The 13,869-nt window shown below is 37.4% G+C and overlaps 1 protein-coding gene across 1 annotated transcript in view; it reads left to right on the top strand.

Annotated features, from left to right (window-relative positions):
* Nckap5 (NCK associated protein 5) overlaps positions 1-13,869 on the top strand; it is a 777,883-nt gene that overhangs the window by 512,656 nt on the left and 251,358 nt on the right. Inside the window, exon 6 of the mRNA XM_071619312.1 lies at positions 12,799-12,886. Coding sequence (XP_071475413.1) covers positions 12,799-12,886 — 88 coding nt within the window. The remainder of the gene's footprint in view (positions 1-12,798; positions 12,887-13,869) is intronic.

Genomic DNA, 13,869 nt, shown 5'->3' with positions numbered 1-13,869 from the left:
TGATGATTGGCAAAAAAAAAAAAAACACTTTGTGACATTCCAGTGTAATGCGTATAACTCTGATGGCTCCTTTTTATGTTTTTCATCTTACATAGAGGCATATTTTTAAATTGACTTCTCTTTCCCTAGCTTTCACTTTAACCTGTTAAATTTTGACAAGTTTTTCACACTACAGAGTTTCCGAGGATCGGGCATGCCAATTAGTGCCCAAACTTGTGCTGTGATATTTTAAACAATGAATAGTGGGTAAAGGATAGTGTAGTGGCAACAAGACTTCCTCTGACAACACCATCAAGCAACCACTTCTTCGATTACTAATAAAATTTGGAAAGTTATTCGATTTGTTTGCAAGTCCAGGCTGCTTCTGCATGTTTATAGATATTTGCTATGAAATAGGCTGCAAACAAAATATGTCCATCAACTATCATACTGAAGACTTGATAGCGTATTCTTCATAGCAGTGAAGACTTTGAAGTTTTGAGTAAAAATTCCCCAACGAGATGGAACATATCTGCGGACAATTCAGAGAGATCAGAGAGACTAATTGTGTAGGTTGGCAGTCGATTTGGCATGAATGAAAGAAGGTGACAATCATTATTGAGCAGGGCAGTAAGAGAAGAACCTTGACAGGGACAGCGAAGCTTCAACCAAGGGAGCAAATAACACACAATGGAGAAAGGCCAGCAAGAGTGGCACTTCCTTGCCTCACTTGAACTTTGGCCCTTAGTCACTTGGAAGTAACTATAAAGTCAGAAAGCTGACCAGCTAGCTGATCATCATGCAGTAGTTCCTTGGATGCCTTAAATCGTGACCATGCAGATATGGAAGGCATTATATTAGCACAAGTTTCTGATGTTTTTTTTTCTCCTTGTTGGGTATTCCTGGAATTTGATTTACCAGTTACTTTAGCAGTTGGTTGGACCAACTAACCAGTTCAAGCCAAAGGCTCTTAAACCAAAGTGTCAGCTTTGACAATAGGAAGAGAATACCTCAACAATGTTCTCCAGTTCCTCTTTCTATCCCATGATGATTGTATCATGCTGAGAAGAGGGGACGGGGGAAACATCCGAGTTATTTCTTTGACAAGAATTGTATTATATTTGTTATCCAAAACAAGGCAAGTTTCATAATGAAAGGCATGCTGTTAATATGTTAGAATAATAGACATGAACTGGACAGTCTTAGGAAGTCAGGACACAGAATCACCCTACCTATGGAAGACAACTGACTGCTGAGGTGCTCAGATTTTGTGTCAGTAAGAAACTCAGCTATTAGTTCACCAAGATGTTGAGGTTGTTGATTACTGCAGCACAACCTAGCCTATCCTGACTAACATAGTAGGTTTGCCTCCAAACTAATGATTTCCTGAAACTTGGAAATGAGTACATTCCCCTTGTGCTTTCAAAAAAAGCAAAAGAGTTGGTGCCTGAATAAAGGGTTAACTTTTTTGACTGATGCTTCCAAGGAGCTAGTTTTCTGCTCTTCTCACCTAAGGACTAACAGATAATTTATAGTACCTTAGACTCCAAAAGGGCCTATTTTATTTTTTTTTATTTTTTTGTTTTGTAGTTGTAGATGGATGGCATGCCTTTATTTTATTTACTTATTTTTATGTGGTACTGAGGATCAAACCTAGTGCCTCACTCATGCTAGGCAAGTAAGTGCTCTGTCACTGAGCTACAGCCCTAGCCCCTAAGGACTATTTTTAAAGCCATAATTGATTCAAGTACCAGTTCATACAGAATTTTATATTTTGTTACATTGCATCTTCATAACATCTTGCCGAGTTAAGTAGGACAGACAAGCATGATGTAACCATTTTACAGATAATGAAACTGAGACTTAAAAAATGGAAGTGATTCCCCTGAGATACACAGCTGGTAAAAAACACCTCCATTAGGATCCGATACCTATACCACTTTAGGGAGTCCAGGGAGTTGAGGTTCTAGTGACCATCAGGAGTTGAGGCCCTAACCCCTAGGAGGATTCGGTAACACAACTTTTAAATGTGTGCTTTGGATTATCATATCTGCTTTCTTAATTGAAACCACTCTGAAATATTGCAGAGCAAAAACATCACCCAAAGCCTATGAATTAAATAGTGAGCCTGGTGAAAAAAATATTTTATTGACATTCATGAGGCTATAGAGGCCACTTCTGAGAATTTTTAAAGCATCTCTTTCCCATGATTGTACCTTCTTGTCCAGAAAATTTAACATTATAATTTGATCCCAAATTAAACCAGTTATATTTTCTTGCCCTTCTTCTGCACTCTCATCAAGTAAATTAACAACAGATTAACACCAGCTACATAGAGTGTTGATTTGGATATTATTCAGATCCAAGGTGACTGCTGGTTTGACCTCTATAAGCTTTAATAACTAAACACCTTGTCAGTGTGCAAGAACAAAAAGCAAAAGAAAAAACTCATTAAGATATATAAAATAAAAATTCAAAAGTGGGTTTGGAGATAAGAATAGAGTCCAATTTTGTCATTCAATTCTTAATTTTATCTGAGTCAAAATTCCAAACAGGGGTTGAAGCAGGATGGAACAGAGGGTGGTCTGTTGGGGTATTCTAGGGAGTATGACCCATCCGATGAGGAGCCAGGTTCAACTGGGGAGAAAGACAAAACTCATGTGAAACAAAGTGAACCCCATTTTTAGTGCCTAAATTACATTTCTAAATTCAAACTTTGAAAAGCATGGCACATATTGAGAGAAGAAATCTTAGTTGTCTAGTTCTCATTCTATTTTTCCTTGGGCAAGGGAAAATTATTAACTTTTCATTTTAAAAAATAAAGAAAATAAGGCTCTTAAGTTTTTACGTTAGTTTTCTAGAACAGGACACTCTCTAATTAAAGTTTAATGCATATCTTCATGATATATTAAAATATTTTTATTCCTACAAAATGTGCCAATAAAATGTATGAGGACCAATAACAAATTGATTTTCTGTTACTTGCCAAGTTCCTCCAACTTTTTAATAGTGAGTTATAAATATCTATCCCCAAATAATACTTTTATCATAAAAGTATTCACTTTGCAATTCAGAGTTCTTCTTGAGCAGTTTCAGGCTCGAGAGATATTTGTGCATCAGACTATTCAAGAAAATAAAATACATGGAACTCAAGACAGGTCTCTTTGTGGAATGTCATTATTTTTGAAGACTTCTATGAGACATATTACAAGGGTAGTTTGGAGCTGAATGGATGATTTCCTAAGACTGGACATGGGAGACAACATTAGCTTTATTAACTGTTTTGTGTTAGTAAAAATATATTATTAATTAGTACATTAACTTAAAATCTAGCTGCATTTAGGGAAATAATTCATTTTGTAGACCTCTGGTGGTTTCTTGGAGCGTCTTCCCACTGTTTGACCTGGATAGTTGAATCTTGGGAGGTATGCTTCTCCTCTGTGACATCCACTTGTATACAGGGAGTCTTCTCTCTTCTCCCTCTCTCCCTACCCACAAATGAATGCAACTCTACAAACACGTGCATCCATAAATTTAATTTTGTATTCTGTCACTTTTGAGCAGAACATTTGGGACTCATGTGTTACCATTCAGGCAATTCCCATCCACACTCCATGTGGAAAATGGAACTCATTCTTTGAGTGCATATCTCTACTTCTTTGCCCTCTCTCCGTTGATGCCTCTTCATGCAGTGAGCTCCCCTTGCAGAATCAGTACAAGTCTGCCTTGGAGAAAATTTATGTCGCTTTCTGCTCACATACAGATGGCCCTGGAGTGAATATGATGCAGTAATTCAAATCGGACAAGCACCTTTCGATCTGTTTATGAATGGTGTTGCATCGCCATGAGTGAATTAGAGTATTGTGGTTTCTGGGCAGTGGTATTATTCTTGCAAAATTTGTGCTGAATTAAAAATATATATCATCTAGGAAAGAAATAAGAAACTCCAGCCCTCCAATATTCATCCAGACTGAGTTTCAGTTCCAATGTAGTTTTCAGTTATCCTCACTGTAGATTTACTGTTCCTAACTATTGCAGTGGGGATAAGCAGCGATTGTGTTAAGAACATCTCAGTCACAACCGAACTGGGGATTGCTCCTGCTTACGTGCTTAAAAGTGCTAGCTTCTAAAGGAGGAAACTCATTTTCTATGGAGGCAAGTTGTGCAGTTGGGCAGAACCCAGTTCAAAACCAGCAAAGTTTCCAGATGAACAGTTTCCTCTTGGAATTGAAAAATAGTCAGCTTTTCTTTTTAGTCTCTCTTTCTCTCAAGGAAAGATGTGCGCTGCAATTCAGATGGGAAATAGGATGGGTTGTTGAGGAATGCAATGGAAGTAGAATATGAAAAATGACACTAAAGAGCAAGTGACATCAGAGGCAGTGCAAATTATGTTCTTCATTAAGGTAATTCTCCTGTCCTTTCCCCCAGGGCATTAGAGCAATGGACTGTCTGGGCAGAGTTCAGTCTTCCAGGAGTATAACAGTGGTAAAGGGTGTCCAGGCTAGGCACTGAATCAAGAACCCTGGCTTTGTTAGAGTAAAGTACTAACTATCAAAGCTAATTAGTTGAGTTGAAGCATATGAGCAGTCAATGTGACAAAAAGAACAAAATAAGAAATTTGGTTTGTTTTACCAAGGACCAGGCGCCCTACATCTCAGCCCCATGTGTCATACCTAGAAACTAAACCCCTACCCGACCTAGTCCTATTGGCAGTTCTTAATGGTTACTACTTCTTTCTGGCTAGTTATAACTTTCTTTGGTATAGTTGTGTTGGAATTGACAATACAAGGAGTCAGAGAATGAATAAGTGAAAAAAAATGCATGTATTCATTTACCCACAATAGAACTTTTCAAGTACCTACTCAGTAGTGGCAGCTGTCCTTAGTCGCTAGGGATAAAATTAAAAAACAAGGCACAGGCACTGACTTCAAGAAACTCAGAGATCATTAATAAGGTGCTATCACACCGAGACAGAGGAGAGTCAGAGTGTAAAGAAAGCACAAAGGGAGAGGTTTCCTTAGTAAAGAAGAGGTCAAGACTTGGTGAAGTGTTTTCTATGGCATTTGAGTGGACTTGAGAGTGCCCTGTGGGCAGGACATTTGTTTCCATGAATAGCTGGTACTAAATGCTTTGACAAGTATTTATTTGGGCTCCAGGTTATAATAAAAATATATTTTAAAAACGCTGGAGTCTATCACTGTGAATTAACCTGGATCTAGAAGGATTTTAATCTAATTGAGAGAAAAGGTTGACCAATGCAAATTTTCAAGTAATAAGAGCCCATTGAACCAGATGTCAGCACATGATAATAATGTAGCAGAGATGTTAGCACCTAGTCAAATAAGCACCAAACACCAGAGTGTTTTAAGTTTTCATTTAAAGACTGTTATGGCACAGAAAGAAAAGATTGTAGAGTCAATACCAAGTCAATACCAAGTCTACCATGAGTGGGTATATAACCTCGAATGAGTTCCCTGTTCTCATTAAACTTCAATTTATGCATTTATTAATAAATGAAATAATATGCATGAAAATACATAAAAATACACATGCAGATAGTATACCTGCCCTTGACTAAGTATACTAAGGATTATGTCATACTGTGTCTGCCATACAGTGGCCATATCACAGTAATATATATTGTTTAAAGATCAATGTGATGTTCTACATTTTCATCATGAATATTTGTATTTTTCTTCAGTTGTTTTTATGAATTCAAAGAAAATGAAGGAAGGAATACTCAATTTCCATAAAATAGAAATATGCAATAAGACATTGAGAGTATTGAGAATATTCAGGTATATAAAATAAGGATTACCCAAAACTCTTTATTCTCCTACCTTTAACCTGTGAAGAGTCAGGTCTAGATGATTGAGATCATGAAGCTTTCCCAGTGTGTACTTAAAATACTTCAATCCCATCATCTATAACCTTCACCAAAAGATTGGCATTAGAAAAGGAGGGAGACAAGATATCTGAGGTGTCAGGAGAAGGCACCCCTCTAACAGTGCTGGAGAGAGCTGCAAGAAGCATAAGGGGCAACAGATGCTTTAGGTGTAGATTAAGTGAGGAGAGGGGCAATTACTTCATTGCATCCCATAGATGATTCTAGAAAAGGATCACTCATTCCTGTGCTGTGGTCCTCATGAACTGGGGCACAACCATGTCCATTATGCTCCAATATGCTCATGCAGAAAAGAGGCCCTTTCCAGGCTGCACTAGTTCCATGTTGTTAGAAGCATAAAGGAGACCAAGGGAGCCCACTTTGGAGTCTGTGATGGTAGGGCAAGTGTTCACAAGCTGAGCAGAGGTCATGACAAGATTCGGGGCACTACAGCTTTCAGCAGCAAAAAAAAAAAAAAAAAACTTTATTCGTAAGTGGGTGCAAGGACATTAGGCTTCAAACAAGCAGAAGAAAAAGACTAGGTGCCTTCCCAGCCTCAGAACCTTCAGAGGCAAGGCCAACAACAAAGCTGTCAACAAAGGGATTCCCTCCAGAGACAAGATGATACCACACTCAAGTCCCCTACTCTCCATAGACAATGTCCATCAAACTAGACTTGGATATACTAGGAACCATCTGTGGAAAGATGTAGTGTGCCTTTCTCCTTCTGAGAGAATAAGCATTTTTATCAAAAAGAGAAATGGTCTTTGTAAATAAACTTTGTCAATAATTCTTTTTTTAAGAGAGAGAGAGAAAAATTTTTAATATTTATTTTTCAGTTTTCGGTGGACACAACATCTTTATTTTATTGTTATGTGCTGCTGAGGATCAAACGCAGCACTGTGAGCGCGTTACTGCTTGAGCCACATCCCCAGCCCTGTCAATAATTCTTTACAAAAATTATTAAAAAAAACCACAGGAAATTTGAAATAATTTTACAGTGAACCCCCTGTACAAAAGTTATATTCTTCAACTCACTTTCTGTCCATCATTGTCTTATTTCTGATGCATTTCATAATGAGTTTTAGGTGTCTTGCCACCAAATATTTGAGCAGGTATATCATTAACTAGAATCCCATATTTGTTTGTAGTTCATTTTCTTCCTCTTAAGATAAAATTTGCATACAATGAAATACATAAATCTTAAATGTAACATTGAATGGTTTCTGACAAATGCATACGTGTGTGCAGTTCAAGCCCCTAGGGAGGTACAGGACATTTACTGTCTTCATGTCTCTCCCCACTTAGTCTCTGCTGCATCCAAGGAAATCATGCTTACATTTGCCACCATAGGTTAATTTCACCTGTGCCTGATTAGTACATTTGTAGTTTTACTGCATTTAGTGTATCATTTGTACTTTCTTTAACTTGGTATGATATCGTTGAGGTTCTTCCCATGTTTCATGCATGGAAGGACAATTGTTCTTTTTGATTATTGACTAATATTCCAATATAGGAAATACATACCATTGATACATGTTGATATATCTGAGTGTTTTTTTTTTTTTTAATTTGCTTAAACATCTATCATGTTAGGCTAGAGTTATAATTTAATCTAGTACTTGGGACAAAAGTAAATGTTAATCAGCATGTGAAGGATTAAGAAAAGACCACTCTGATTACATATAAAAATAAATGAATGTCATTTCTTTTTGAACATCTAAGCTATAGAGTGCTTAAATCTTTTAACTCTACGGCATGGGCATCCACTGAGAGAGCTCATATTTCATTATAACAATTTCTTTTCTCCCAGCATATCTGAGAAGTATGCTTGTCTTCATTATGGCCATTAACCTTAGAGGATGAGTACCGTTCTCCACATGGGGTCACGTCATTGTCATGATCTCACAGGGAGGAGGCTGGGGTAAAGCAGAGGCACTGCGGTGACATTAGCCCTTGTCACTCTTTCTAATGTAACCTCAGCCCCTTTCTTTCTGTCATTAAAATGAGGTTCAATCGTGAAACTCATTGCTTAAATTGGCACACTTTTCTCAAAGTGAGAAGATGGGGAGTCAAATACAGTGAAACAGGAGGAAAAGCAATTTGTAAGTCGCAGCAGCAGCTCTTGACAAACTTCATGGTAAGGGAGAATAAAAGACTGTAATGTGTGCTTTTAGCAAAAGCGGATGGGCTGTAGTCTTGCAGCTTCTCACCTGACTAAAAGAATATGAGTGAGACCATTGTTGATTTCATTATTTAATTGCTATTTTCTTGATCATCAAGTACACATTAGAGTCGTTTTTTGAAACAGTGACTTGGTTTGGTTCAGCCTTCAATTGAAACAGACTCATCAGCTCCCAGTTTGAGCTAAGAAAAGAGGCTTTTTGTTCTGTTTGTTTTGTTCTATTTCTGTCAAAAAAAAAATGAAATTATGCCCAACTGAGGACTGGATGATAGGAGTGACAAAAGACTACTTCAGTTTAACGTCCTCATCGATTCCTTCAAGTGTCATTAGGGAGACAGAGGGCTAGATCTTGGGAGGAAGGGATGTGGGAAAGCTCAGTTTTTCCTATTAGAATGAACAGCTCCTCATGTGCCTCAGAGTCATGTTTTCTAACACAACTATCATTATTGAGTCAAGATCTTCAGGGTCCAAGTCATAGTCTATGATTATGGGGGATAATGCCCCTGATGTTATCAGGTCCTATATGATTAGGTGTTTTCTTGGGGTTCAGGGAATTATTATGTTTTTTTTTTTATTTTTTTTATTGGTTGTTCAAAACATTACAGCGCTCTTGACATATCATATTTCATACATTAGATTCAAGTTGGTTATGAACTCCCAATTTTACCCCGTATACAGATTGCAGAATCACATTGGTTACACATCCACATTTTTACATAATGCCCTATTAGTAACTGTTGTATTCTGCTACCTTTCCTATCCTCTACTATCCCCCCTCCCCTCCCCTCCCATCTTCTCTCTCTACCCCATCTACTGTAAACATTTCCTTCCAGAAGGAATGTTCTTTGGTGTCCAGAGAGTCCCCGACAATGAGACGTTAGAGGCAACACAATGAGGAGTACCCTGTCATCTGCACTTGAAAGGGGGACACTAGCAAAGGTGGAGAGACCCCTGTCAGCAGGGAGAGAGCTGAGTTACGGTAGCTCATTGCTCACTAATCCTGCTCTTGAGAGATTTTTGAATTGTTGCTTTTCTTATGCAATATTATCTAAAGTCCTATTTATCTCATTTTAAGTTAGCACTCCTACAGTTTTTACTTCCCTCCAAGGAAATACTATATTAAAAAATTATTCATTAACTAATGTGTACCATAATAAATGTGATTCATTTTTAATAAAAATTCCTGCATTTTTACCTTTTTGACCTGAAGCATGCTGTTTGCATAGGCATTTGACTTATTTTCCTCTGGCTTGCCTGAAAGTTGACTTTAAAAAAGGAAGTTCACTTCATGTGCATTAAAACTTATTGCATCTCACTAGGTGTAAATTTGTTCTATATGTTTTTAGTTAAAACAGTGACTTGACCAATATTTAGGAAAAAGAGGACTGAGTATCCCCTGGGGAGAATGACAACCCATTAATTAAGATTAGTGTTTAAGGATAATTCACACCTAGCAGCCTCTTAGAAATAAATAATCCAATGTGGGAAAGGGAGGCTGTGGGTATGCCATGTGCTCACTGGTAATGCCAACCCTCATATCAGTTATAAAAATAATGAAATGAAGCAACATGTCATTGGGCATCAAATGCCATTGGACAATTCTTCATGATCTCTGATTTTCAAGCAAATAGAGGTTTGCTAAATGAAAATGAAAAGAAGATGTTACCAGGGGATAAATAATGATATATTCTCACTAGATTTGAAACATTGTTTCTGTGACCAGATTGATAAAGGTTATAAAACGGCACTACAGCTTGATTTTTTTCACCAAGGTTTGGGGTGGGTCCCCGATCCTCTATTCCAACCTGTAGGTCAAACATGAAACTGGTTTTAATTCACATAAGGCAGAGCCAGAAAAGTGTTCACAGTGTTACTTAGAGTCCTAGACTGCTTAAGATTAACAATTTCCTATCTATCCCTAGTTTTTTTTTCCTTTTGTAAAATTATAAATCTTAGAAGAATTGGGAAAGGTGAATAGGTATTTTTCTTTTTGATCCAGCATCTTAAGCATGGAGCTTCTAACTTCAGCAATAATTCCTCAAGATAAGCACTGAGACAAAATTATATTTTAACTTAGTAAAGAAGGTGGCATAGTTTTATTTTAACTGACTTCTAACTACTGGGCCACATGTAGTCTGGGTTGTTTACAAATGAACAAACTCAGGATCAAAATAAGGAATTCAGCTTCTGTGCTCAAGTGAGAAGAAAGTAGGCTGCAGTCCTGCATCACTTGATGGGGACACATTCTGAAGAAGGCATCCTTAGGTGATGTCATCATGGTGTCAACATCATAGAGTATGCCACACAAACTAAAACAGCTATCTGATAAGATCTTAGGAGACCAGCATCATATAGGCAGTCTGTTGTTCACTAAAACATCACTGACACCATCAATGCAGCATATGACTGTAATCAACATTGGAAACCCAGAGGAGTATTTTCTGAACAGCCATGAGCTAGCAGATTAGGCAAGTTTAAGAACCGTTATTATTACTGTCTTTGATAATGAAATATTTGGCAAATGTCATGGAAAATCTACTACCACTCAAGAGGTTGTACACATAAAATGAAATCTTTCATTATTTATAGTAATTTCCCAAATGTCGATGAGATCAAGTAGAAAGAGACCGCTGTTAACAGTTTAATACTAACTCTCTATCCAACTCACTATGATTCCTTCAGTTAGCTATCTAACCTTCCTGTGTCTCAGCTTTCTCATCTGCCAAATAGATATAATGATATTTTAAAAGTATATGAGTATATATTATAAAAGTATATATACATATACTTAAAATGTGTACCTTAATTCATTTTATGAAAATGAATTTAAAAGGTTATATATATGCTTTTAAAATATCATTATATATAATTTACATTGAATGGATTGCACACATATATGTATGTATTACATGCCTATTTATATATGTACAAATACATATTTATGTACTCATGTTCATACATATTTATATTCATATTTATATGTTTATACATATTTATATATGTACATATTTATATGCATAAATGATTAATAGATGAGAGTTCTCTGGCAAGTTAAAAGTATTATTCAATTTTGAGTTATTATTAATAATGTAAGACTTGTGGAAATATAGGGAACAGCCTCTGCTTGCCCAGCTGGCTGTGGGAAGTAGTGTAAAATGTGAGGTCACAAATCATTTTTTGAACACTCATAGTCAATGTCTGCTATCATCTGCAAAGCCTGAATGGGCCCTGGTACCATCCCCTGAGAAGGCAGAATTTCCTCAATAACTCATCCAGGTTTGGATGTACCAGTTTATTCACAGTTTCTTTACTCTGCTGTTAAATACTTAAAAAACAAATGTTAGAAAGACTAGCATTTGGACCTAGTCTGCCCTGGTTACTGTAATAACCTGTCCCCCAGAGGGGATTTACATAGGCCTTCTAGAGAGCCCTTAGTTTGTCATACTGGAAGTCCTTAGTAAGAGGGAGAAGTTGGACCATCTTGCTTTTCTCCACAACTGTCTTATACTGGTGTCCTATTGAGTCACAAAAGCATACATTTCAGGTTGGGACTAGGAAAGAAAACCAACTCAGGTCCAGGGCAAGAATGCACAGTGCTCAGCTTGCTGAGTTCTGGCATTTGAATACTTATGAGTGGCTCAAGGACAAAGGCATTCCAGCAGTCTTAATGCATTTGGTGAATGCCTGGCGCAGAGTAAATACTTCCTCTTTTTATAATGAATCGATGAATGTGAACTGTCTAGTGAATACCCACTTTATTCATAATGGGGGGACACATAGAGGAATATGACAGTCTTATATTGAATGTTGTCATTTACTCCAGAAGATGAAACATGAGTATAGGAAATACTTGACTATTTAAATAAAGTTTTTTAGGTGATCAAATAAATGATTTAATGTATAGGCAAAAGAATCCAGACAATTTAAGAGGTATCTTAGGAAGTGGGACTTGAGGGGGATTTGGAAAGAATGTTTGGGATATGGGAAGATGAAAGGAAGTTGCCATTCCAGTACTAGTAATGGCATAAGCAAATGTCTAGAAATGCAAACAGGTATTACTTTGGAGCCCTGGGAGGTTAGTATTTAAAACAAAACAGGGTGTGACACATTGTGATGTAACCTGTGGAAATATTCATAAATGTGTACAAAATTGTATATGAAAAGATGTTGATTGTCTGAATTAGCAAAAATTGTGAAGCAATTTAAATTCCATCAGTAGGAAATGGCTAAATAACCACTGGTACATTAACACCATCAAATACGCTAGGAAATAGTTGAGAAGAATGAAGCAAGTCTTTGTGTGCTGACATACAAAGGCCACCAAGGAAAGACCTGACAGTGTATTAATGGAGAGAATGCATTTATGTAATACCTGTTAACTTTGAAAATTGATTTTAAAAAAATCAAAGTGGTGCTTCAGGAAGATTAATGTGATGGCATTGTACTGAATTAAAAGGGAGTGATTAGAAGTGAAGAGAAATGTTAAGGAGACGTGTGCAGGAGCGCAGATGTCCACCGCCAAGGGTGGAGACCTAGCTAGTAAAGAGAAAAAGAACCCAGAGATACATATTCTGATGAATGATTATGAAGGACTTCATGACAGATTTTAAATTAGAGGATAAAGAAGAGAGAACAATTATTCTCTGGCCTAATTGTAGGAAATACACCCTGAAAAGTGATTGCTAATAACTGGGACAGACTGGTGCTAATAGGAAACCTTTAAGAAATGTTTCATGTTTTTGTTTCACAGGATGGAAGAAACAGTACGAAATCTATTGCAGAGTCAAGGACCTACAGAGCAGAAGAGAGAAGAATCTGTTAACATAATGACCTATCAGGTACACCATGTTTCTGACTCTTGGCTGTGTATCGGTTGGCTTGTTTTTCTTGCTGATAGCCACGTAGTCACCTCTGGTTTGAGGAATTAAATGCATGTTTAGTTGTCATTTTTTCTTCCCTTAAACTCCTACTTTGAAACAGATCACAAGATTTGATTGTAGTAAGATGCAAAAATATAGTGAAACAGGGAGACTTATAAAGGCAGTGCATTGCCCTGTGGTCAGGGTTATGAGAGAGGTATCTGCAATGTTCTCCGGGACCACAGGAGAAGCAGTGACTCATCCTGTCTGAGGAGCTGAGGAGTGCTCACCAGAGGTGTGACATTTGAGGTGAGTTTGAAGAGGAGAGAACGAGGGGAAGGGCATTCCTGATCATGGGGAACCTAGACTAAGGTGCAGTACACAGCAAGACCGTGAGGTTAAGTTCAGGGTAACTGAATAATGGCTTGGTGAGATATAGAATTTGATGATGAGACCAAGGGTATAAAGACCATGGTGAGTTCTGGATCTATATGGTGTGACCAGGAATCTGGCCCTTTACCTGGCAGTGTGGAGTCTAAAGAGGTTCAGAGAGTAAGGGTTCATTTAAGTAACAAGCCAATATCTTCTCTTGATGGTCATTATCCCATAGTCCTTTGACACTAGCAAGGTGGCCAGGTTGGTGAGCAGGACATATAATTTGAATATGGCACCCATTGGATGATGAGGCTTGTGCAGGATGGAAAAGGGAAGTACAACAGAAATAGCACAGGGGCTCTATATGGATAGCTGCAGGATTTTTATTGGAGATCACTTAAAATCACAAATAGAGGCCTGACGTTCACTATACAACTATATATGGCAAGCTAAAAAAGCTAATGAAGGCAAGGAATTGGGCAGACATTTGAGATGACCACTGGAAAGCCCTAGTTTTACTAGTAAAAATCAAGTGAGTTTGGGGAGACAAGCACAGAAAGCCATCTTTTGAGGATAATTTTGCATGA

The sequence above is a fragment of the Marmota flaviventris genome, chromosome 11 (genome assembly GCF_047511675.1).
Source record: "Marmota flaviventris isolate mMarFla1 chromosome 11, mMarFla1.hap1, whole genome shotgun sequence".
NCBI lineage: Eukaryota > Metazoa > Chordata > Mammalia > Rodentia > Sciuridae > Marmota > Marmota flaviventris.
This window is presented reverse-complemented; position numbering and strand designations above follow the sequence as displayed.